This window comes from Talpa europaea (genome assembly GCF_964194135.1).
Source record: "Talpa europaea genome assembly, chromosome: 12".
In the NCBI taxonomy this organism is placed as follows: Eukaryota; Metazoa; Chordata; class Mammalia; order Eulipotyphla; family Talpidae; genus Talpa; species Talpa europaea.
Genome location: NC_140079.1, coordinates 93,007,987 through 93,034,109, shown reverse-complemented (window position 1 = coordinate 93,034,109; position 26,123 = coordinate 93,007,987). Strand labels below are relative to the sequence as shown.

Genomic DNA, 26,123 nt, shown 5'->3' with positions numbered 1-26,123 from the left:
AGTGGCCGTGATCTGGGAGCTGGTTTTATTACCCACTTATTCATCCATTTTAAGCAGGAGTCCTCTGTGGTTGCAATAAGCTTAATCTTTACTTGTTTACGTACTTATTTCGACAAAGGAGCTCCAAAGGCAGCAGCAATGGGCCCAGAGCTGCCACCAGGGGCCAGAGGGACTGGCATAGACAGACATGTCTCCTTACAATCTCAGCACGAGGTGGAGGGAGATGGGTGAGGCGACAGACACGGTGCTGAGCTGTGGAAGCCACTTGCAAATGACCCCACCAGGAAGGATGAGTGAGAGATGTGTGAGGGGGAAACAGAGCAAGAGAGGCTGGAACTGGGGAAAATGTCAACAAATCACAAGCTGTTGATTTATCCAGAGAGAGCTAAATATTATGGAGGCAATTCTCCACAGGTGTCTGAAAGCAGCGATAGGGAAAGTTGCTCCCCAACCAAGTTCTGTCTCCCCTTGGAGGAGCTGGGGAGACAAGTTAGCCTTCAGCATAGGCTGTTTACGCAGAGGGGGATCCCAGGGTGCTGGGGCCCCCAGGGAGAGGCGGAGTTTGGGGTCCCCTGGCCCCACCAGCCCAGCCAAGCACGTTGCACTCAGCTTTGAAAAGATTTACCCACAAGCTCCGAGCCGGGAAACGCAGCCCCCTCCCTGGCCACCCTCCCTCCCCCAAGATGTCATCTTTTGAGACGATTTCATGTGGAAGCATCGCTAAGTAAATTCGCTAAATGCCTATTCATCCCCGTCAGATGGGGGCTCGGTGAAGCGGTAAATGTGAAAATGGCCCCAACTCAGGGACCTGAAAGACGCTTTCTGGGGTTGCCAAGTGGAGCTGCAGCCGCTAACCCTGGGAGGCCGGAGTCTTCTGGAGAGGGGCCCCGGAGCCCCGGCCCAGCCCCTCAGTCCTCCCACCGAGGCTGCCCAGAGGCCCCTGTTTATTATTCCTGCTGCCAGGGACCCATTCAGAGGCTGACTTGTCCCACATTCATCAGGGACAATAATGAACTGTCGCAGAGTGGCGAGCAGGCTGGTAAATAGGCTGCGGAGGTGCGGGTGGGGTGGGCTCCTGCGGGGGTGCAGAGATGGCTTTCCTTTTTTTAGGGTCTGATTTGGTTTCCACCTCTCCCTGCCACTGACAGCAGCCCCATGCCCACGAGTGGAACTTGGTGTGAGGCCCCGGGGCTGGACCTGGCATGTGGGGGGGTCCACACGGGAGACACACCCTCATACAGACAAGTGGGGTTAGCCTTGTCTGTGCAAAGGCTAACCCTGGGGCTCATGTCTGTGCAAAGCGGCGGGTCTTAGCTTTCTGCCCGTGTGCCGGATTTACCTCACTGCAGACGCACGGGGCTTGTGGCGCCACTGCCACTAGACCAGCTGCTTTAGGGCGGGAGTTTATTTCAGGAGTAGGTGGGTGTCCGGCGCGCTCATTCTCACTGCAGCATGTTCCTCACTGGCCTGTGCCTCCCCGCTGGAATGATGAGTTGGTCCGTGCAAGCCGATCAGTCACAGAACAGGGGTTTAGAAGGGTGAGACTATGAGGAGTTGCAGGGACATGAGGACCAGATGGTGGGGAGCAGGAGGAGCAAGGCAGTTTGCATTTCCTGGGCACCTACTACATGCCCTTTACGTTCACCCAGTTACTCACCCAGTAGAGTGTGTGCTGGGCAGCGCTAAGTTCAGCAGCTAAGTGACTTACCCTCGGACACACAGCTTGGTCAGGAGTGGAGCTGGGATTTGTCTCCAGGTCTTTCTGTTTCTCAAGCCCCCGGCATCCCTTCCCAAGGTCTCCTGCCCCCCAGAGGTCTAGCCTTTCCTTTCCACTGCCTCCTTCCTTTCTCCCAGTTTGAAGCCCTGGTTAACTCTTTCCCTTTCCGTGTAAGTAAAAACCCCTGAGCAGAGAAGCCTGATGATGAAGGAGCTGTCACTTCAGCACCGTTTACCTGTTTTGGTTTATTCAGCGGAAGAGGCGACTGCATATCTGGCAGATGGAGACCCGTGTGACTGCCTTTTAAAATACTGTCACAGCTGTATGCACAAGCTGATTAGCTGTGACTACACAGCTAGTGCCGAGATTGATGGCGATAAATTTGGGATAACAATGCTGGGAACGATGTCATCCGTGTGTATCACACTTCATGTTTATTAAAGTGCTCTCCATCGGTAGCCCAGTGGCTATCAAGGCCCAGTATGCATGCATGCATGCATTCATTCATTCATTCCTCAAAATTCATGTGAAGGAGTCAGTTCAGACTCATCTCACTTGAGTCATTCGTTCATCCAACAAACATCACTGTAGCTCTATTCTGGACCAATGGTGAGCACAGCCATTGTGTTCTGTCCTTGTGGAGCTCACATCCTCATATAAGTAAAATTGGTTTTCAGATGGTGATAAGGTGGTGAAGTAGAGTGATCTGATGAAGGTGGAGTGGGGTGGTGGGTGCTACTGTAGGTTGGGTGGCCAGAAAACGCCTCCCTGAAGAGATGATATTTTAATGAACATCTGGATAACAAGAGTAGGTTAGTGACAGGAAGATAAAAGAATTTCACAGGCATAGCAAGTGCAAAGGCATTGAGGTTACGATGTGTTTCGTGCATTTGCTATGTGTTTGGCAATTGTCAAGGCCAGCACCGGGCACTGGAGACTCCACAACAAACAGGATACTACATTTGTCCAGAGAAGGTCACAGTATGATGGAGTGATCGGAGAACAACACCCCAACTGTCCAGTGAGAGTGGCCAGTTGGGGGATATTCACCAGGAAAGAAGGCAGGAACCTGGTTTCCATGACAAACAAGGAAGTGGCCTCTGGAGGAACCTGACATTCCTCTCCATTTGTTTCCGCAGGACAAACGACCAGCTGGTGGCATTCCTCTCCCGATACCGAGATATGAATTTCCTGAAGTCACACGGCCGGGACAATGCAAGGTAGGACATCTTCCCCCTCACCTTGTGCAAAATGAAAATGAAGGTCCGAGCCATCGGTGTGGGGTTCTGGGCTGGCAGATGCAGCCAGAGAGGTGCTGAGGACAGGCAGGTGAGGCACAGGCTGACCGCCACCCTTAACCGGCCCCTCCAGTCAGCCCAGACGCAGGTAATAGTCATGGTCTATCATGGCGTCTTAGTCCTTGACATCTTTTTTTCCCAACACTTTTGTTATCTGACATCAGCCCTTCCAGATGAGCGGGGCAGCCATTGTTCAGCCCCATTTTATGGGCGAGGAAACTGAGGCCCACAGTTTAAGTGATGTCCCTGTTGTCATCCATTGGGTCAGCCACAAAGATTTTAACAAATCTTCACTGAGGGCCAGGCATGTGCCAGGCACCCTTCTAGTAGCGAATGGGACAGAACCCTCATTCCCATGGAGTCTGCTTTTTAGTGGGAAAGCATCATATGCCAACATGTAGTTAGCCCGAGGCCTGGGCCCTTCCTGTTGCCTCACTTGCTGCCCAAAACTTTGGCAGAGATTTGAAGCACCCAGAAGCCTGATCTTGACCCATGGTGCCTCTGACTTTGAGAAGCAATGCCAGTCAGCATCCCCGCAGTTGGGCTTTGAGCAAAGTCCAGATCTCTGTGGCCAGAGATGGGCTACAAGGGATAGTCCTGAGTGCCCCCTGTAGGAGAGATCCCATGATGGGCTTCACCGTTCCTACCCCCAGCCGGGCTCACTCTGACTTCCTGGAGCCTTTTTCTGGTGTTGAACTCAGAGCATAACCTGGCAGCTCGCAGGATGATTTTAGCTTGTTAGCTTGTTTTGTTTGGCCTTCATGCTGGTTTGGTTTGTTTTGGTTAAATCAGATGCTTCATTTGAAAATTAATAGCCCTTTTAAAAATAGTGATATTTTCCATAAAAACCCAGATTTCCAATTCATCTTAAAGGACCCACAGGTCCAATTACTGTGTGCCTGAATTCCTCACGACAGTTATCTGGATCTTGGAGCCCGTGTTCTCTGTGTCGCTGAAGTCCTCACCTGTCCCCTGTCCCTGCCTGGTTCCCTTTGGCATTGCAGGCGTAATCTTTGCTTTGGGAGTGTTCTGTTGGGCCCATTGCTGGGCTCCATGGCATGGCTGTGACTCAGTTTACCTACTTATCCACAACAGAGGGAGACACGAGCAAGCAGCGGGCTCCATTTCCTGAGCCTTCTAGAAGTAGCCCTAGAGTGATTCTCATCCCAGTATCATGTCAATTCCTGCGTTTGAACTTTGATTTCATCTAGCTGACCAGCTACTGCTCCTGCACTGTCACCACCACATTCTTTACCTTGCAAGAGAGCTCCCCAGACTGGAAGGCGCTCTGTAAAGGGCATAGCGTAGCATAGTGTGTTCTGGTCACTAAGGGTAGTGAGACCTGAGAGGACGAAAGAGAAGAGTTCTAGCACCAGGTGTGGTTCCCACAAAGTGCCCCTTGCTCTGTCGGGTCCTCCTCTGCAGGACCCATTTCATCTTGAAAGCCAGTCACTGCAAAAATAAGAATTACCCTCCGCATTTATCATAATAAAGGGGGTCTTTGAGAGCCTAAATGGCTATCCTGAGGTCACACAGCCAGTAAGTAGTAGAGTTTGAACCCAGGTTTCTGGTTCTAAATCCCTTGGGGGTACAGGGGAGCTGAACAAGATCCCATAGAGGCTTTGTCAAAACTGACCCAGATATTGGTGTCTCTGCCCTTAGGTGGCAAATGAAGACCTTCTCCTCCAGGTACCAGTGTAGTGCAGGTATTGTGCAAACAGAGCTGCACCTTGAGAAAGGAACCCGCTGTAAGTAGGTAGACTTGTGTCTGAAGTACATCTACTCTGCTATTGTTTCAGCCTTGGGCTCAACAGGATTTATTCTCTGCCCACTATTTCCAGGCACTGTGCTAGCAACTGGGTATAGCCTAGAGGTTAAGTTGTGGATTGTGAGGTTCTACTTCCTGAGTTGCTCTGCCATGGCCTAGCTGTGCTGCACTGTACAAATAACTTAACCTCTCTGAACTTCATCCCTTACTTATATAATGGAAAGGTGAATGTGGTTGTGGGGAGGATTAAATGAGATGCACCGTCTAAAGTATTTGCATGAAGTAAATGCCCTGTGATGATGGTGGAGGTGACCGTGATGATGTCATTGCCATGATTGGCACAGGACTAAACACTGCTGGTTAGAAGTCAGTGGATGGTGTGTGAGCCAGTTATACCTCTGGGTGTGACATCCTGTCTAGTTGATGTATGTCGGCAGTTAACAGGTGGTACCTTATTGGCAGGGCCAGGAGAAAGGCTCAGGCTAAGGAGATGTTGCCTGCACCTCCCTCTAGAACCCTAAGGGCCAGGGCTCTCTGGACAGAAGAGCTCACAGAGTTCCCACGTCCGTAAGTTAGTCCTCAGTGGGGAGTCTCGCACTTAGCTACACGAAGGGCAGTGGCTAGTGTTAATAGCACGATGAGTCAGTGTGCCTTCTCCTGCAACCCTCTGTCAGCTGCAGCCGCATCTGCAGCATGACCCAGCCTCACCACCCCAGCTTTCCCCTCACTTCCAGGTTCTAGAAATGGCAGAACCCAGCTTAAGGGTAAAGGAAGTTATTAGCTGATGCAGCTAAAGCACTGACACCCTACTTCATGTGTAGCTGAATCAAGCACTTCAAATGATATCATCAAGCCCCAATTGGGTTAGTTCTTTTTTTTTTTTTTTTGGAGGGGACTATTTAATTAGTCCTCACCTCAGAGGGTGGAAGTAAAATAAATACATCAAATAGCCAAGTAGTTCTATCAGGGACCTTGAACACTGCATTTGCTTCAGGTGCACAGCAGAGTGATTGATGTCTGCATCTGCTGCAAAATGATCACCACCAAAGTCGAGTTCAACATCCATCACCATGTACAGTTACAATTTTATTTTTATGATGAGAAATTCTAAGATGAATTCTCAGCAACTTTGAAATATGCAAGAGCGTGTTACTGCTAGACCCCGGCTGGGCATCACATCCCCAGAACCTCCTTATTTTATAACTGGAAGTTTACACCTTTGACCACAGTCACCTACTAACTTAACCTCTGTTGGTTCTATTTTCCTTTGTGTGGGTTTGATTTTCTGGCTTCCAGCATTGGCCCACAACTTACTAGCCTCAATTTGTAGATAAGGAAACAGATTCAGAGAGGTGAAGTAGCTTGTTGAAGCCACACCACAAGGCAGGACTGTACTCCCATCTGGGGGTCGGAGGGGGATCTCCAGAGCCCACATTCTAGCTCCAGGATGAGGAAGCCTCCCTGTGTCCGGCCCAGCTTCCCACCAACATGCTGGTTGCCTGGGAGTCAGCCTCTTCCCTTCTCTGGACTTCATTTTTTCCTTGGAAAAACAAGGGGTTTGAACAAGGTGGTCTCCAAAGCCCCTTCCAACTGGGGTGCTCCTGGAAGGCTCTGGAAGGACCAGCATTGGTAGAGAGGAGGCGACAGAGACAGAGAGCTTACAAGATAAAGATGAGAAGGAACAGAGCGAGCAGCGAGATACAAAAGAGCCCACAGGGTGCCGGGGCTGTTAGTTGCATGTGGTTCCTAATAGCGGTGCTGACCTTCTGTCCCCAGCTCCAGCCCTTAGCAGCCAATTTGGACTTGCAGCTCCTGCTGCGAGAGACGGCATCAAGGCAAAATTTGTATTTTAATAGCTGCCAGATTGGTCCTGACTGCTCCTGTAATTAAATGAAGGGGTGTGTGGTGTTGACTTTCTCCTTGCTTTCCTCCAAAAATAAAGTAAGTAGGTAGCGTGAAAGACGTCAAGCCCAGTGATAGCTTTCCCGGAGGCACGGTTAGCAGAAGCAGGGGCCCTTGCATCTCCTCAGTCTGCATGAGGGACTGGGCAGTCATCCCCAGGAGCTCCTAATTCTGCTCAGGGAGCATCAGAGAAGTTTCCCGAATGTCTAAGAATGCTCACGTCTGAGTGCCTGGGGGCAGGTCCTGTACAGATAGATGGAAAGGAAAAGGCATTGCACTCTGCCAGAACAGAGTTTTCATGGGCTTTGCCTGCCTGGGTTGACCTAAGTTCTCTACCTATGTCAAGGCCGCGAGGGCCCCGTGCCCAGCCCTGGGAAGCAGTGTGGTGTAGTGGTAAGAGAAGAAGCGCTGGGGTCCAACCGCCTGTGTTGAAAGACCAGCTCAGTCATTGATTTCATCATGTGCCTTTGACTTCCAGGCCTCTGTATCCTAAATGTCTGAAATCCAGACAGTGATGATGGGGTTGTGCAGATCCAGTTCTCACTGACCACCTAGGCACCAGGCTTTCAAATACATTTTTTTAAATATTTTATGTAATTCTTACATCATTTTTCATTTTCGCACAATGTATGCATTTTCATTTTGGTTATAGTCCCCATACAATTGCACCCCCCCATATTTTGACCCTAATCCTTCCGCTCCCCACCCCCCAATAGTGTGTCTCTGGTTTATAGTTGCTTGTTGATTTTGATTTTTACTTTGTATTAATTAGTCTTTTTCCTGGTCCTTTATTTAGGTTTTCTAGATTCCTGCTATGAGTAAGACCATCCGGTATTTTTCTTTTGCTTTCTGACTTACTTCACTGAGCATGATCCCTTTTAGCTCCATCCATGTTGCTGCAAATTGAATGTGTTTATCCTTTTTGAATGCTGAGTAATATTCCATGGTGTATATGTACCATGTCTTCTTGATCCAGTCATCTATTTTTGGGCATCTGGGTTGTTTCCAAAGCTTAGCTATTGTAAACAGTGCTGCTATAAACATAGGGGTGCAGGTGCTCTTTGGAATTGATGTTTCTGTGTCCTTTGGGTAAATACCTAGGAGTGGAATTGCTGGATCCTATGGAAGCTCTATGTTTAGTAGGTCCAGAAATCTCCACACAGCTCTCCATAGTGGTTGGACCAGTTTGCACTCCCACCAACAGTGCAGGAGAGTTCCTTTTTCTCCACACCCTCGCCAACATTTGTTGTTGCTATTTTTTTTAATATGTGCCATTCTCACTGGTGTAAGATGGTGCCTCATGGTAGTTTTGATTTGCATTTCCCTGATCATCCTTATTCCAGCCTCATTGAAATGTCATCCCATTTCAGAGATGAGCACAACTGGAGCTCAGAGTATTGCTTTCACCTCCTTCAAGGTCCTGCCATGAGTGGACAGATAGAGCAGGACCTTCCCCTATTTTCTAGAATCAGAATCTCCCAAAGTGTACTCCTGACCCATCAGTAATGTGTGAGATTATTTTGGGTTGTTTATAAGTGAGCACACTGGAAACTTAGATAGATGCTTACGTCTGTCAGCAGGAGGTTTTGCAATCAGCCCATACAACTCATGATTTTATGGATATTATGCTGAGAATAAGGCTGAGCTTTAAAAAAAAAATGTTGATGCTATTTAAACTTGGTTTGGAAAAAAAAGAAGCATCAGGGGCTCTTAGAGCAGCTACATAAAGTGCAGAGTTTGGCAGGCGAGAATCCAGGTCTGGAGACAGACAGCAGGACATAGCGGCTAAGCACTCACCAGGGATGTGGGCTTGGCTAAGTTCTATCAGTCACCTATGTTGGCTTCCTAATCTGTGAAATGGGAATAGCAATAATCAGACCAACCTCACAGAGCTATTGTAGGAATTAAACAAGTGAACATCTGGCTAAGCTCTTGGGACAGTAGTTATGTGTATGAGGTTGCTGATAGAGAAATACCTTTAAGATGGTATACAAGATCCACATTTTAGAAACCCTTTCTGCGATTCTCAGAAAAGCCACTAGCATAGCAAATGGAAGAAGGCTATCCTAGAAGGAAGGAAACTCTGAGCAGTTCCAGTCCCTAGATCAGAAGTGTTATAAGCAAGATTTCTGTTTCTGGACCCCACCTGCTAGAGACAGACTCCCCCACTGGGCACCAGAATGGTAGCTAAGCAACATTACCTCTCTGACATTGAACTAATCTTCAGGCCCAAACCTCCCTGGATGTATAAACAGGCAACTGTTTATTTTAGCCAAAAGTTGGCAAATCCATCAAGAGCCTGGCCAGGAACCTCCTCCAGGCAAATTTGCTTTCAGGAGGCCCTTTGGTGCCAACTTGCTTATCAAGAGACGGGCTCTCTCCCGTGCTGTCTTGTAGCACCATGATTGATGTGAGCAGATAATTAATATCTCATCTCCAATGGGGAAAGCAGATTGCATTTTCCCTTTGCGTTTCTTAAAGCCAACCAGTGAGTTTATCACTGTTTGCGTGTTCACTTTATTTAATCTAATTATGGCAGCCATGTCAAAATACAGCTTAGCATCGCGCAGACGCCCACACAAAGCTGTGCACGCACACCCTCTTGGCCTCGGCATGGCTTTTGTGATCGACTTGGGGACGTTTCCTTTTTCAAAGCAACACATGTGGAAGTTAGACAAAAGACTAGAAGGAAAATATGTCCTCTCTGAGCTTCTTTCCATTGTTTTTATGTTCCAGGCCTCCTCTGAAGGACATGCACGACTTTTATAATCTGAACAAAAGGCAGTAAACATTGTTTTTAAAAATGTGTGAAATGTAGAAAATCATCAGCCCTCAGCATGCATTTAGAGTCTTGGAAGTGCTAGTGATTTGGATCCTGAGCTCTGTGAAAATCAGAGCCCACCGAGCTGGGGTACTGCAGGTTCTAGGATTTGAGACCCAACTCTGCATTTCTGCTCAGCTGACTTTCTTTGCACAGAACAGTAATAATAGGCTAGTTACTGTGTGTCATGCACTGTCCTCGATGCCTATGTATTAACTCTTTCTGCTCTCACAACAACCTCATGATGTAAGAGCAACTGTTGTCATGCCCATTTTGCAATGGGGCCACTGAGGCCAGGGAGATGTGAAGCAGTTCATGGCTTCTAAGTAGAAGCCAGACTCGAACCCAGGCAGTCTGGGTCAAGCCTGCACTCCTAACCACTAGGTCTTATCATTACTGTTCCCATTTCACAGATTAGGAAACCTTCATGGGACCCTAGCTGTGTTCATTCTGGAGTTTCCTACCCCGTCCAGGTCATGTGTACCTACGAATGTAATGTTCCTTCCATCAATCTGGTCAGAGTCTGCCGCTCCTGTGGTTAAGGGAGGTAGGAGAGCTGGGCATTTCACTCCAGCCACCTCAGCCTCTTTCATGCAACTGGCCTCTATCCCTTCTCTCTTCCCTGCAATTCTTCACTTGACTGATCCCTTCTTGCCCATCCTTCTCATCAATCTGAAATGCCATCTTTTCAACAAAACCTTGCCCAACAATCTGTACCAATTAAGTCCATCTCTTTGTTCTCTGTCATCACTCACTGAGTTTTTCTGTATAGCAATTATCAAAATATCTATGATATATGAATGTATGTGGTAGCTCTCTTTGTCTGCTTATTTATCAGGACAATATTATAGACTTGAGGTTGAGGATGTGGAATTTGGAGCCTGATCCCTAAGGTTTGCATGCCATCCATGCTGCCAATGATCTTGTGGCCTTGGAAAATTTACTAAACCTCTCTGTGTCTGTTTCTTCCTTTGTAAAAAAATGAATCCTTATAGGGTTGTGGTGAGGACTAAATAAGAGAATATATATTAAGTGCAAGGAATAGGACCTAGAAAGCAGCAAGAGCTCAATAAATGGTCAATGTTGTATTTTTCTATTTATCTCTCACCACCGGAGAGAGAGGTAGGCAGGAATAAGGCCCATCTAATTCACAACACATGCTTAGCACATAAACCTGGAGTGTTGAAGATACTCTTTAGAGACACCAAATCAGCAAATGCCCCAAGTCCCCTGGCTCTTCCCACTGCAACAGAGTAGGGGCAAGACAACCGACTCTAGGCTGGGCCAGGAAGGAATACACCCCAGCAGGGCCTGAGAGAAATGGTCAGCCACTATGGAGCTGCCAAACTGGGAACCCAGCAAGCTGTAGCCATTAAGTCGTGACTTTGTGGTTGGACAGAAGTAGAAGGTGTCCATGTTACCTCTGCCACTACAGTCATGGGCAATGAATGCTTACCTCAGATAATGGCAGAAGACGACCAGGTTCATTGTGAGCACTTGGGGTTTCTGTCCTTGGTGCTGAAATAGCGTGCCTTTCAGAGACAGGTTTCTTCTTAGCCCTGGAGGTGTCCTCAACCTGCCTGCCTACCCTGTCTCAGGAGAGAAAAGAGGAAAGTCAGAAATGTAATGTTTCTAGCTTGATGAAGGAAAAATCCCAAACGTTTTGGTGAACATTTATGAAGCACTTACTATGTGCTAAGCACAAGTTCCCTATATAATCTCATTGAAACCTTCAACGCCAAAGCAGGTATTTTCTGCGCATAAAGCCAGGGCATCACCCACTGAGGTCTCCCAAGGTTAGTAGCATACCTGGGACTTGGGCTGAGTTGTCTGGTTCCAGAACCCAAGGCTTAGGCACTGCATCATATAGCCAAAACTTGTGAGCCCATTTACATAGTTGGCTGATTTCATACATTGTGAGGTTTTGTGCTTTGTTCCACAACTTTTTTTCACTAAAATGCTTAGGTTGTAGTTATGCTAACAGAGTAATCTAGGTTCAATGACAGATCACTGGGCAGAAAGAAAAAAATAAGGGGAGGTTTCTGTAGGCTATGACTTTGAATGACTTTGGATAATAGCAGTGTGTGTGTGTGTGTGTGTGTTTCAATCTGTAGGATTAGTTGTATTAGCTGATTGCTAAGAGTCCTTGCTCAAACATGCTGTAAAATCTGAGGAGCATAGTTCTTCCTTTTAGAACTCATTATAGGACAAGACAGTTCTGGAATAATTCCACACTTGATGAATATGCTGAGATTATAGCCAGGGAATTAGTGACTTGAGAGACCTCTTCATTGTCTGCCTTTTCTGAGATCATTTCCAAAGTCCATAGATACTTTCTTAACTGACCTCTTCTCTGACAGACAAGAATCAGGGCCCCTCCCCACCCTAGTTTTTGTCCCTGTGACATCCCAGTAAAATCATGGCAAGCTCTGCCTTTGTTCCTTATTGTGCAGTAGGAAAAAAATCTCAGGAAAGCAAACCACCCATCCCTGAGCACCGAGGAGGTAAAGCCATATTTACCCATAAGTAGCCTGTTCTGAAGACAAGTCCCCTGAGAACAGTGGCAGAAAGCCTCTCCGCAAACCAGCAGTGAGCCCTTTTCCCTTGGTTCTGTCATCTCTGGGCAGTGTCTATCGGCACTAGAAGCTCTCAGATTCATCCTCTCAATCCTTCCTCGGGGTCCATTCTTTGCATCCTTCTGGGGGAACCTGGATGGGTCAGGACAGATGAAGACTGGCAGAGCAGTTAAGAATTTGCATTGGATTCACCCAGACCTGGATTCAAGTCCAGGAGGATGGGCTAAAGGTGACTTTGCGGAATTTCACCTTTCTGCCTTTCATTTCCTTCACCTGCCAAGTGTGTGTCGGGACATGCCGTTACCTGGGTAACTATGGCTGCTCCTTCCCGACAGCCTGGCAAGTGTGCTGCTGCTCTCCTCTTAATTCATCCACTCAGTAAATACTTACGGAGCACCAACCGTGTGCTAGGCACTGTTCTAGACACTAGGGATCAGCAATGAATAGAAATACACAAAAATCTGTGCCCTTCTGGGACTTACATCTGGTAGGAAGAAATAGTCAACTAAATGACTACCTTGTGTGTGATAGCAGGAAGTGAAAAGAACTCTGGAGAAAAGAGAAGTGTAAAAGGAGCACAGGGCTGTGAGGGGTAGGGAGGGATGTGGTCGCTATGGTCAGTCGGTCCATTGCTGGGGTGAATGGTGTTTCCCAGAGGTCAGTCGGTCCATTGCTTGGGTGAATGTTGCTTACTAGACACCCCGCAAGGACCCTTGTGATTGTCCTCCACCATGCTCTCATGGCTGATTCCAGAGTGTCAGGACTCATTGTGATGAGTTTATACCAGCTTCACATCTCAGCAGGCTGAGAACCAGATCCTCTGGGGGTCTGCTCTATGGGGCCATTTATTGCCCCAGCGCCCCTAGGTAGCCAAGCCAACTGGAAACGGAACTGAAGGGTGGAGAGTATCAATGGTCAGTTGAGTGTATTGGGCCACTGCGGCAAATGCATCTGCCTGTGCACCCTTTACTGGGGAGCCAGCACGTAGGAGAAGACACACCCAGATGTTGACTGACTTGCCTTGATTTCCAACCTTTACCTTTTCAAGCTATAGCAAATAGACAGGGCGGGGGGATGGCAAGTCACTGCCCAAACAGCTGATTCCTTTCACCTGCTAGATACCAAACACTGGGCCTCTGCTACTCTCTTCCAGTCTGGACCTGAGTTCCCGGTAGCCCCTCTCAACACAGGGATCAGCAGCTTCTCTGAGGCCTGGGGAATGCTCGTCTCTATTTACTCATAATTAACCAAAGCATGCTCTTGCAGCTTATCAGTTTTTGAATGCAGTAAATACAGCAACCAATCTCCCAACCCCATGAATATTTCATTTTGGAGATTACTGCATAAATATTGTATTTAGATATTATGGTCTGGGACATTGCATTAAAATTGCAAGATGCTGCTATCATCCCATATAACGGTACATGAAATTTAAAAGTCGGTCCGTGTAAAGAAAAAATTTGTGATTCCTCACACCTGTATTCTCTCCTCTCTCTCTCCCTCACTCTCCTCCTCCCTCTCTTCCTCTTTCTCTGCTAGTCTTGGTTACCATGTAAGTTTTGATATAAATTTGATCTAAAATCTACAGCATTAAGCATAGTCAAGTGCTAATTGTCATGTCATTGCCACCGACTAGAGTCGAGGTAGGATTTTATTTTCCTAAACTCTGGGGCTTCCTTTCAGAACCAGTTAGAGTCAAGTCTTTGTCGATGGAGTGACATAGTGAGTGTATCAAAAACTTTCACCGAGTCACTTCCAGAGACAGCATGCTTTGCTCATGGGCGTGGGTGTTGCACACGGCCATTTATATTAGGAAAAGAACAAAGCCAAGGGCCTCAGATACCTGGTCTTCTGGTTGCCTTCTGTCCTTGCAGGTGACCTCTGTCTGGCCTCCAAAGAGCTACCAGCCTTTCCTGTAATACCTGCCCCATACCTTCCTCCCAGCTCTAATAGGGAGACATAGAGAAGTCACATCTGGAAAGTATTTGAAGCTTTACCTACCCAGCATTATCAGGACTGGTGAGCCGTGAGCTGGATCCAGCCTCGGGAGATGTTTTCTTTAACCAGGAATACATTTGGTTTTTAAAGCAGTGGCGTGCTTTTTAGAAAGTGCATTTATTCTCCACTTCTTTCCACATTCCACCTACCCTCTTGACTTATGCTCAGCCCGCTTCCTACACTTTCATCATCCATCTGACCCCTGTAGAGATGTAACTGGATGACCCAGGCCTAGCCCAACATTGCCAGTTTACCAAGGGGAAGCTGAGACTTGGGGCATCATTTTCCAAAGTCCCCTGCTGGTTACTGGTAGGACCATAAGGCACTATCAATGAAAAGCTCATTTTAGCAGAATTAAGTCTGTTCACCAGCAGCTGTGGCCTCCCATTTTTATTACACTATCATCAATTTTGCTAAGAATGAAATGTATCCTATCATCGTGTTTTTAATGAGTGGCCAATGTCTAGGTGCAGGTCCTCTGCTTGACTTATTAGTGAAATTTTGGCCAGTTCCTCCAGCAAGTGCATGTGTGGGAGGCCTGCTGGGAGGGATTATTTCTAGAATTCAGCATGACCCATCAGGCAGGACTAGATCTCCAGCTCCCATACCCTGAAATCTGGTCCTCACAATAGACCTTTCCTGAACAGTTGCCTTGCACTGTTCCCAGACCTGGAAGCGAGGCAGAAAGGAGAAAGCCGTGGTCTAATGAGAACCTGGGGGGAGACAGGGGATTCCAATCTGAAGACAGTGATGACATCTGCCATGCATGTTCAAGGACCTGTAGACACAGTGGGGGAGCAGACCAGCCTAATGAGAGAGGTAGTACTTGGGTGCCACCCCATGGTGACCTACCCTGTATATGCCTAAAGACATTCGCATCCGTCATGGTAGTGATGAGGTTGAAATTGTTCAAGAATACATCAGTCAGGACTTTATTCAACTGCAAGTGACAATCCCATCTCAGAACGCCTGAGCACATTACTGAGTGGGCTAGTCAGGCACAGAGAGATGCAGTGTCTCAAAGTCATAAAGATTTTTTCCTCCCTTTCCTCACTTCTCTGTTACCTCCACCACCAACCTCTATATTCATGGTGACAAGGCGAGTGTCAGCAGCTCTTGGCTCTCATTTTTCTCCATCAAAAATCCTGAAGAAAAGTGTCGCCCCCCCCCCCTTCCTGATAGTTCCAGCAAAATCTCAAGACCTAGTCTCAGACTCAACTAGAGTTGCTCACTTTCCCCTGAGCCAGTTATAGCAGCCAAGCAGATGGGACGTTCTGATTGACCAACCTAAGTCACATTGCTGGGATGATTGGGATTAATACCATGTTGGTGCTGGAAGTGCAAACTTGAGTAAACTGAGCATTGAGGATGAATGACTCTCCAAAATAAAATCGAGGTGTGCGCCCCAGAAAAATGAGGAATGGGTGCTGGGCAGGCAAAAACAAGGAATGAAGCACCACTACATTCTAATGTGGATAAATTTTGAAAACAGTATGCTAAGTAAAAGACTCAAATGCAAGAAGGCTACATAGTGTATGATTCCATCTATACGAGACATCCAGAGTAGGCTAATCCAGACAGACAGAAAGCAGGGGCTGCCAGGCGCTGGAGGGGAGCAAGAAGAGGGACTGACTGTGGGTGCAGAGTCTCCACCGGCAGTAATAAAATTTTTTTAAAAGAGATCGAGGTGATGGTTGTACACCATCGTGAATGAACTAACGCTATTGAATTGTACACCTAAAAAAATGGTTAATTCTATGTTAAATGAACATGGATCATCCTCTCTTCTCCTTGTTCTATACCAGAGCCAGCACAATGTCTGCACATAGTAGGTGTTCAGTTAATTTTAACTATAAATGAAATAGGCGTTTGGGTTGGAAGATTTGGCATTAGCTCTATCCACCTTCTCAACACAATCACTTGACCAACTCTTTGAGCATGGATTTCTGCATCTACACAAAATGGCAGTTCCCTGCCTTTCACAATCACACACACACACACACACACACACAAGCAAGACTTATTAATCTGGGGTGAGTGAATTCAGGGGGCTCATGACTTTGGATGGGGAGAAAATCATCTTTATTTTCATTAAACTAAACACTAACAGAAATCTAGTTAAAGGCAGATAACAAACCACAATAGTACTAGCAGTAACTGAATAGGAGTCTGTCACTGATAGGAATCAAAAACTTTCCTGGCACATTATATTGATGTCCATACTACTAGCACTTATGGTCACCACTTCTTCAAAATTACTGTAGCTATTAGACCTGCCACAAATTTTATTATTTAATGTGCTAAAAAAGAAGCCCATGTTTTATTATAAATCTGGTGTTCTAAAAAATATTGTGTAGTCTCGTATGTAATGTGTGAATCAAGAAGCACATGTGTTACTTTATCATAGCTTTAGTATTTTATGAAACTATCTTGTGGCCTTTTGTTGTATGCATTTAAGAGCATTACTCTGAGATGAGGGTCCATTCATGTATTCACCAAACTGCCAAGACATCAGAAGAGAACAAAAGTTCTCCGAAGAGGAAGTAGATGGGGCCAATGGCCGCTGTCATGTAACTGCACTGGCTAAGTCTCCTATCTCCCCAACTCTAGCACCCTCATCTGTAAAATGGGCGAGACCGTGATTGATGCTGCCTCATAGGGATTTAGCTACCTGCCTCACCTGTGAAGGCCAAATGACAAACTACATAGAAAGCCACTGCTCAGTAGCTGGTATACAGCAAGCACTCAATAAATGCTGTTCCTGCTTTGATTGTTATTCCACTTGGACTCTGGGTGGCACGCCCTCTTCCAGGGCTCCTTGGGGCTAAGCACTATTTTGTCTCACAGGTTCATCCGGAAACAGGGTCTGGACCGCCTCTTCCTGGAGTGTGATGCACACATGTGGCGCTTGGGGGACCGGCGCATCCCAGAGGGCATTGCGGTAGATGGTGGCTCCGACTGGTTCCTGCTGAACCGAAAGTTTGTGGAGTATGTGACCTTCTCCACAGATGATCTTGTGACCAAAATGAAGCAATTCTACTCCTATACTCTGCTTCCTGCTGAGGTGAGTGGGGGGGGGAGTGAGGGAGGAGGGGAATAAGTACCTGGAAAAGGCAAGGCAGGGCCTAGGCTTTGCAGCAAAGCCAATGCCGAATTTTGGGCAAAAAGAGGCTGGATCCGATAGATACATAGGCCTCCAGACACCCAGGATGGAGAAGGCATCAGCCACCAGGGACCTTGTCGCGGCAGTGTCCCTGGTCCACCTCAGCCTGCAAGGAGGCTGCATGCAGAGACACACAGCACTGCCGCCAGCAAGCAGCACAAGGCCTCAGTGCAGTGCGAATGGGAGAGTAGCCCTTCCTCCAGGGACTCACTGCCTCTCGGCCATAAAATCATAATATTTCGATTTTGTTACAGAGATACACTTACTGACATTTTTGTGAAAACTGTGACCAAAAAAAAAAAAAAAAATTCAATCCTGTACTACCTGGTGTTGCTGGTGCTGCCTCGAGTTGTGCAGTGTGTAACCCGCACAACTGTATAGGCCTGTGCTTTCAGGACACAGCCACATCACCTTTTGACAGATCCTCTCCACTTTCCAATCATATACAGACTTTTTCAACATCAAGAGTTCTTTTCCTCATTTTCAGCATTCCCTGACAGACAATAGTATCGGCCTCATCCGTCATTCCAGAAATTCCAGCAATCCCAAAGACAATGAGCCAGGGCTTCTGCTGGATTTGCACTAGCCACCTGCATGGACAAATGCTTGGGGCTCAACATTTCTTTTTGACTTTTGAACATATTTTAAAAGCTTTGAGGAGCCTGTCACCACTTTCCACACCTCAGGGTGGGGGACTAAGTTCAGGCTGATAGAACAAAGTACAATAAACTCAGTGACTCATAAACAATAGAAATTTGCTTCTCACAGTTCTGAAGGCTGAAAATGGAAGAGCTCAGGATGCCAGCAGGGTGAGGTGAGGGCCTTCCTCTGGTTTTGGACTCCCTGCCAAAAGTTGTTGTTGTGTCCTTACACAGTAGAAAGGGTGAGAGATCTTTCTAGGGTCCCTTTTATAAGGGCATTAATCCCATTTATGAGGGTTCCACCCTCCTGACCTAATCATCTCTGAAAGGTCCCACCTCCTAACATATTCTATTGGGGAATAGGATTAGGATTTCAACATATGAATTGGGGGAGGGGAGGGACATTTCAGAAGCCCTGTTGTGTACTATGGCAGACTATTATAAAATATTCCAGCTCCATCTGGAAATGGGTAATAACCCAGTTCTGAAGTGTCGCCACCAATATGCCAACAGCCTTATTGAACCTGGGCTGAGAAATTCTTCCAGTTCACATTCAGCCCTAATGTCCAACTTCAGAAAACCCCAAAGCTGGCCCCACCTCTGTTGAGCCCATAACCCCTCCTGTGATGGTCCGCCATGCCTTCCCATCTGTGCCCATCTCGGGACCACTCAGCCTGTGCTACTGGAAGCCAGATAAGAGTGTATCTCCTTTGGTGGTTTCCATGTCACTCACCAGCATCTTGGGCCATGGCAAGTGCCTGATCAGGCTGCTACCCATGTCACACCAGAGGGAGGGTGGGCTTGCCATCACTGGGCCAGCTTTTACTATTCTGCACACGTGTTAAGTAATCAGCTTTTAATCCTATTTCAGTGAAAACCACCTTTTCTCTCAATTCCGATAACCTCTTCATCCATTATCTTGCAGGGAATTTCTGTATCACTGTGAAAGGACATAGGGCAATCGGTAATTGGGTGCTTTTCCCTACCACTTGATGGAGAATATGTGCCTCTCTGAGCTTCTGGACAATTCAAGCTTAAAATCCAGCTTCACAGGCATATCATTTAGCACCACAGCAAGGTCAGCTGGAGGTGGTAGGTAGAGCTGCACTTTGCCTGCCGGCCCAATGAGAAGAGACTGGGGTTTGGTCACTTTCACCAAGGTGCCCATCCCACGGCTGACGGCCGGTGCTGAACAAAGCTCTGTATACGTCTTCTGCACCCACCACCCTGGCACACACAGGCACGGTACACTCCAGGGTCCCGCTTAGATCCCAGCACCTCCACCCCGACATCTGTTTTGCCCCCCACCCTTCTCCCAGACCATCTCCAGGGGAAGGGTTTGGAAGAAATCAGAAATTTGATACAGGCAGACATACAGCCACACCAGCTTCCCCTACGGAACAGAGAAACGGGGAAAATGTAGCCTGGTGTCTTGGGCTGTTATAAACCAGTGTCCACACACTCTTTCTCTCTCTCTCTCTCTCTTCCTCCCCACCCTGACTCTGCCTGATTCTCTCTCTGTCTCAGCAGCTGTAACCATGTCTCTCCTCTCTGTTTTCCCTCTCAAAGCGTCCTCTTTCTCAGATTTCTATGGGAAGATGAGTCGCAGGATTAGGGAGAACCTGTGGTGCCTGGTTCAGCACCAAGGCCAGGGCCCCTTGCGGGCACTGTCATTGCGTGATGAAGGCCCCCCAGCTCCTGGGATCCCTTCCAGGCCCAAGCCCGATGCTTTGTGTATCTGGCCTCCCTCGCCCCAGGGGGAGATCTCCTGATGTCTCAGACCTGAGCTGATTTCGGACGTGGCTGTTTGTAAAGCTGGAGCCTTCTGGCCCAAGCTGTCCTGGAAAACTGTCCCTGTAGTTTCCTCGGAGTCCCAAGTGCCCACATGCACTGAGGGACTTTTCCTCCCTACCAAACGGCCAGAAGATGTCCTGGGTGTTAAGAGACATCTTGAAGTCAGAGATTGCAGGCTGCTCGGAATAGACAACGTAGAGAAACAATCAGAACAGTAGACTCTTAAACAGAATCAAGCTCTCCGGACAAAATATCCAGTGTTCTCTGAATTGGACCAAATGGCCAATGACTGACCCCCATTTGCAGACGGAGAACAGATGAGTCTCCAAGAGGTTTCCCCCACAGTGGGAGGGCCCGGGAAAGGACCTCCCGCCCCGGCCCACCGGGGGGTGTCTGGAAGAGGTCTCAGGCCGGGCCCTCTCTCCCCTGCAGTCCTTCTTCCACACGGTGCTGGAGAACAGCCCCCACTGCGACACCATGGTGGACAACAACCTGCGGGTCACCAACTGGAACCGCAAGCTGGGCTGCAAGTGCCAGTACAAGCACATCGTGGACTGGTGCGGCTGCTCCCCCAACGACTTCAAGCCGCAGGACTTCCATCGCTTCCAGGTGAGCCTGCCAGCCCCGACCCGCCTTGCCAGCCGGCCTCTGCAGGCCCCCAAGGCTGGGCCTATGGGTCCTCGTACCCCACAGTTTCCAGCCCTGCTGTAGCTGGCAGGAGTGAGCACATCGACAGCAGCAGTGTTCGCTGACCCCGGGCCAGGGCCACTCTGGCCGCTCTGCCTGTGCTGGCTCATTAGCCCACAGCAGCCTTCAGGAGGTACATACAAATATATAATCTCATTACAATTATATTTATGCTTCTATATAATTTATAATTATTACAATGTTATTAGTACATTATTTCACTTTAGAGATGGGGAAATTGAGACACAGAAAGGGCAGCGGCCTCGTGCAAGGGTCACATAGCTTGGCCTGTGCTGCCCGTCCATCTGAATTCTCTGAAATAGTTGTAAAGAACGTATTTCTGGGCACAAACTCAAGTATATCTAAGTTACTTTCTCAAACTCAGCACCCTTAGCGTGGTAACTAGGAAGTCCCTGGGGAGAGGGTTGTCCTGTGCACTGGGTGGGGTGTGTAGGGCAGTCCTGGCCTCTGATCCCCAGATCCTCTGGTCGTGACAACCAAAGGTGTCTTCAGACATCACCAAGTGTCCGCTGGGGATAGACTCATCCACGGGTGAGAACTGTGACCTCCCGGGAGGTCCAGCTATTTGAATGTTCAGTGTAGCATTACACTTTGGGGGATTCTGATGAGCCTCTGGGCTTAGAAACCGCCACACTCTGAACTAACCAGAGTAATAAGAGGCAGAAGTGTTACTGCCGTCATGGGCGTGAGCCTGGCCCGGCAAGTTGCAGTTTGGGGAGAAGGAAGGCAGGAGGGTGAGCCGTGCTCCATCTGCTTCCCATGCCCCCCAGGCTGACCCGGGAAGACAACTTCTTCATCCTGCACCCTCCAGACCAGCACCCCAGGGTGCTTCCCTCTCTCCCCTTGGCCACATGCAGGCCTGAGCTGCCCAGAGCACAAACATTAGAAAATGATTAAACAAGCCGCTCCAGGGCCACTAGAGACACCGTGCGAAGATGGGAAGGACAGTAGCGCCGGCCAGTCACCCCGTCCCTGGCTGCCTCACTGGGGCACAAAACTGAAGCCCCCAGGCAAGGCCACGGCTGCCCACATGCAGCCTCCAGTCTCAGCTCAGCTCTCAGGCTGTGCTCCACGGCCAGCAGCGGCAGCGTCACCAGGAGCCATTAGAAATGCAGACTCTGCAGCTCCTGATCTGCTGAGTCAGTTCATGTATTAACAAGATCCCAGGCCAGTGCGAGGCTGTTTGTGTTTGCAAAACACAGGGGTAGCTGCATGGGGTGGGGGTGCATTCACGTCATCCCTGTTGCACAGGTGGGGAAACTGAGGCACAGAGTGGTCCATGGACAGGTGTTTCCAGCCCCGGGCTTTGTCCACCAGACCCACTGCCACCCTGGTCTCCTGCCTGCACATGTCTTTGACCTCCATGGTGGTTGCTGCAATAAGAATGTTTTTAGGCTTATTTTTGGTGGCACATGGAAAACTACCCAGAGAACTCTTCAACCCCATGTTAATTTAGGCATGAACCTGGGTGACATTTTAGGTCCATTGTCCATGCAGAAAGGATTTGCTGAACTGAAAGAGGGTGGCAGGGGGAATATTTGACCTATTCAAAAGGGGGGAAAAAAATCCCACTTTGGTAGAGGACCCGTCTCATTGCCGTTGTCTGAACGGCCCTTCATCATTTAGAACAAGTAGCTGTGGCAATTCTGGGAGCGCTGCCCCTCTCCAGCCGCTCCTGGATGGCCCCATTTGTATTCCCACCCAGCATCCTGGGCCACCGTGGTCTCTGCTCAAGATTAGCTAACAGAGACCCAGCATGTGCTCACAGCTCTTTCCCCACAGTAAACAAAGATCAAGAATCTCCCCCAACATCTAGAATCAAGAAACGGCTGCCTGTAAGGAACTCAGAGTTCTTGTTCAGAAGAAGAGATGATAAAAATAGAAATGTGCCCTTTCAGAAGATCCAACTATGATCAAAGAATCACAGCAGAAAAAGGCTGCCCAGAAAGCAAACTTAGAAGCCCCTGCCAGCAGGCTAAGGGGGCAGTGACAATAGCCGCATGGTAATAGCGGCTAACACTGTATAGACACACGCTGAGTTCCCGTGTTATTCTACCCATTTTAGGGGTGAGGAAGCTGAGGCCCTGGGTGGCTTGCCCAAGGACATAATATAGCCAGAGAGCAGCAGGGTGAAGATCTGAACCCAGCTGGGCTAGCTCTTTCCGGCACTACTGCAGGAAACTGTCCTGATCCCTCTAACACATAGAGGGGACCCCCAAGGGTCCAGAAGGCAAAGAGGTGATAGGGTGCTCAGAGTAATGCCTGGAGTTTTTGTTACTGGGGCTAATTTACTCCATTAGCATTTGATTTGGGGTTTTATAAAAAAAAAAACACTTTTTTTTTTTTTATAGAGGCATGTTTTATTTATTTATTTGTTTGTTTGTTTATACAAGCACTGGGTACAGTCAGAAGCGCGGGAGGGTGAGAGAATCCACCAGAGCCAGAGCGGGGAGCAGAGCAGGCAGAAGGACCGAAGTACACTGCTGAGGGGAGCAGCGGGCGGCAGGAGAGGTTTGCGCGCCATGTGGGACCCTCCTCCTGTGGCCGGGGAGCAGCTGGGGATCGAACCGGCGCCGCAGAGGCCGCGGGCAGCTTCGCAACCCAGCGCTCAACCGCTGCGCCACCGGGGAGGCCCTGATTTGGGGTTTTAGGGGCATCAGATCTGGGTTCAAATCTTACAACTGTGAATTTATACGCATCAGCTGCCCTCTCTGAACCCAGTTTCCTCATCTGTAAAATGGTACCTGCTTTGTAGAACATGGTCCTGTTTTGTAGAAAACAGTACCTGCTTTGCAGAGAAGCTGGGATGGGAAGGAATGACATAAACACGACGCCCTGTGGGAAGCATGTGCTCAGGAGTTTTACCATCATTATTGTCGCTGTTAATCTGCTGCAGTGAAAACAGCACCTACATTCAGTGACCCAGAGTACGTGAGGGCTGGGTTGGGGCTCGCGGCTGACACAAAGCTGCGCTGTGCGGTCATCTTATCAACCAACAACTTACTCACCAAACTGCAGTTCTTAGCGCATTCTGGATTTTCAAAGTTTTATACTATGCATTATAGCAAATCTGCCATTATGTGAGTGGAAAGTAAGACTTTATGTGGTTTTTACATCTTGTAATATTTAGGGTTAGGGTTCAGCACTTAAGAGACTCAAATTAAGGTCAGTAATAATATGAGATCACAAGCTCCCCAGAGGAGGGAACTGTTTTATTTGTTTTCATAGCCCTAAGCCAGGGGTGAGTGAACTGCAGCCCCCAGGCCAAATCCAGCCCACTGCCTGCTGTAAATAGCATTTACTGGAACACAGCCATGCTCGTTCTTTACTACTTTGTCTAAGACTGCTTTCACACGAGCAGCAGAGCTGAGAAGTTGCAAAGCTAGAAATATTTATTATCTTACCCTTTACTGAAAGTTTGCTGCTCTCTGCCCTGGACCATGTGTAAGACCCAGCAGATAACAACTATTCAGTAGTTTATTTTTTAATCCTCAACTCTCCATCTTACCAGCCTTTGTCATTACCTTAGATAAGTACCTTTCCCTCTCTTGGCTCCACTTACTTGCCCTGATTTACATGGAAGGTTCTCAAATACTGCATCATGACTACCTTGAAGCTTTTTTGGGTAGATTCCCCAGCCTCTTCCCCAGAGAGATTGACTCAGTAGTTCTGGGGAGGGACTGCAGAATTTGAATTTTTTTTTTAACCACGCAGGTGACTCTGTGGAGCCAGCTGGGCTGTCACATTGTCCTGAAGCCCTAGGGAGTGTTGGAATCACCTGGAAGCCTATGAAGAACAAAGATTCCTAAGCCCTTCTCCCAGAGATTCTAATCAGAAAAGCCAAGTCTATAAGGCAGCTGCAATACCTGGAAGGCTATAGGGAGTAGTGGGGACTGTGGCATGAAGCACCCATGCCCATTTCAAGGGGCAACTGCTGCCAGCTTCAGTGAGTTAGTACCACATGGGAGCATGGACCTGGGATTGCTAGATCTATTTCTGTTTAAAAGGAAGCCAGAGTTGTTCTTTGAATTCTTCTGCTTTTTAAATGCTGCCAGCTAATTCAATATTAAAACACTGCACTGGACAGCTAATTACATCGGATGGCTATTTTTGCCCTAGACCGCCAGCAGAATGGTTTCTGAGATCCATTCCAGCTATAAACATCTAGAATGTAATTTATTTAATAAACATCTAAATGATGCTAACTGCACACCCACCATTTTTTTAAATGTTATTCATTCATTAACTCATTCATTCCTAACACTTTATTATGATTCCCTTTTATAGAGAAGAAAACAGAATAGAGAGGTTAGTAAGTGTTGGATCTGGAATAGCTGCAGAGCCTCCTCCTAACCACAGGCGATGCTGTTAGGCTCCCGCTCTCTCTCTCTCTCTCTCTCTCTCTCTCTCTCTCTCTCACACACACACACACACACACACACACACACACACACACACATACACATGAACACACTTGCTGATGCTGTTTTTCCTATCCCTTGAGCACAGCAGACAGCCAGGCCTACCTTCTTTGCCCGCAAGTTCGAGGCCGTGGTGAATCAGGAAATCATCGGGCAGCTGGACTATTACCTGTACGGGAACTACCCCGCAGGCACCCCAGGCCTTCGCTCCTACTGGGAGAGCATCTATGATGAGGCGGATGGTGTCCACAGCCTGAGCGACGTGGCTCTCACCTTGTACCACTCCTTCACCCGCCTGGGCCTGCGCAGGGCCGAGTCCTCGCTGCACACAGACAGGGAGAACAGCTGCAGGTGAGCCCAGGAGGGGCCCTGGGTGCGGGGACGGGAGGGGGGGGCGGGTGTCGGAGCGGGATCCTGGAGCATCTACAGTGCAAACACCCGGGCAGCCGCCCCAGCATGGAGCGTGTGTCCCAGAAGCCCAGCGCTGGTGTTCGCCTAATTGGTTCCTTCAGTGGACACGTTCTTTATACTAAATATATGTACTTTAGCAGGAAGCTTTGTGTCACCATATTATAGGGTTGTGTTTGTCTTCAGCAGAAGGTAACTGAAAGTGCAGGATTTTTTTTTTTTACTTGTCATTATGGAAAATGTCAAATATATACAAAATAGAGAGCAGACACAACCCTGTGCCCGCACCGTACAGCTCCGGCAATTCCCCGCTCCAGCCTGTCCGCTTCGTCTTCACTTTCCCAACTTCCTCCCTCCTCCTAGATCGGTTTGATTGAAGCAACTCCCAGACATCACATCGTTTCAGCCATAAATATTTTAATATGTATGTCTGAGAAAATAAAGGCTCCCTTTAAAAACATAACCATACTATCATTATCACACCTGAAAATATAGCCCAAAATACCACGAAAATGCAGAACTACTATTTAAAACGTTCAAATACCCCTTCGGATGATCTCGCCTACCACTCGCTAGGACCAGTGGGCATCAGGAAAGAGTATTCTAGAATAAGTGGAAAAGATGAAGGGCAGGAATATTTCAACATGATCCCCCCTGCCCCACCCTCTTCTGAGCCAACCTTCCGTTCTTAGGAATATGCCTCACACATATTTACATGTTGCAACATGCGTGGAGATATTGGCAGAATTGCAACAAGCACTTGGTGCCCTGTTTTTCCACTGGGCATTGTAACATCAGCCCCCCTTCTTCCCCACCTGCTCTGAAGCTTCTGTTGATGATGAGCCTTTTGAAAGCCTCTCGAATCCCATTGAGCAGAAATTCCAGAGTTTGCTTAATCCGCCCCTCTC

The 26,123-nt window shown here is 48.1% G+C and overlaps 1 protein-coding gene across 1 annotated transcript in view; it reads left to right on the top strand.

Annotated features, from left to right (window-relative positions):
* XYLT1 (xylosyltransferase 1) overlaps positions 1-26,123 on the top strand; it is a gene marked incomplete at both ends in the record, with an annotated part of 272,575 nt that overhangs the window by 231,602 nt on the left and 14,850 nt on the right. The window contains 4 exons of the mRNA XM_084250520.1: positions 2,857-2,937; positions 16,928-17,144; positions 20,111-20,287; positions 24,896-25,158. Coding sequence (XP_084106646.1) covers positions 2,857-2,937; positions 16,928-17,144; positions 20,111-20,287; positions 24,896-25,158 — 738 coding nt within the window. The remainder of the gene's footprint in view (positions 1-2,856; positions 2,938-16,927; positions 17,145-20,110; positions 20,288-24,895; positions 25,159-26,123) is intronic.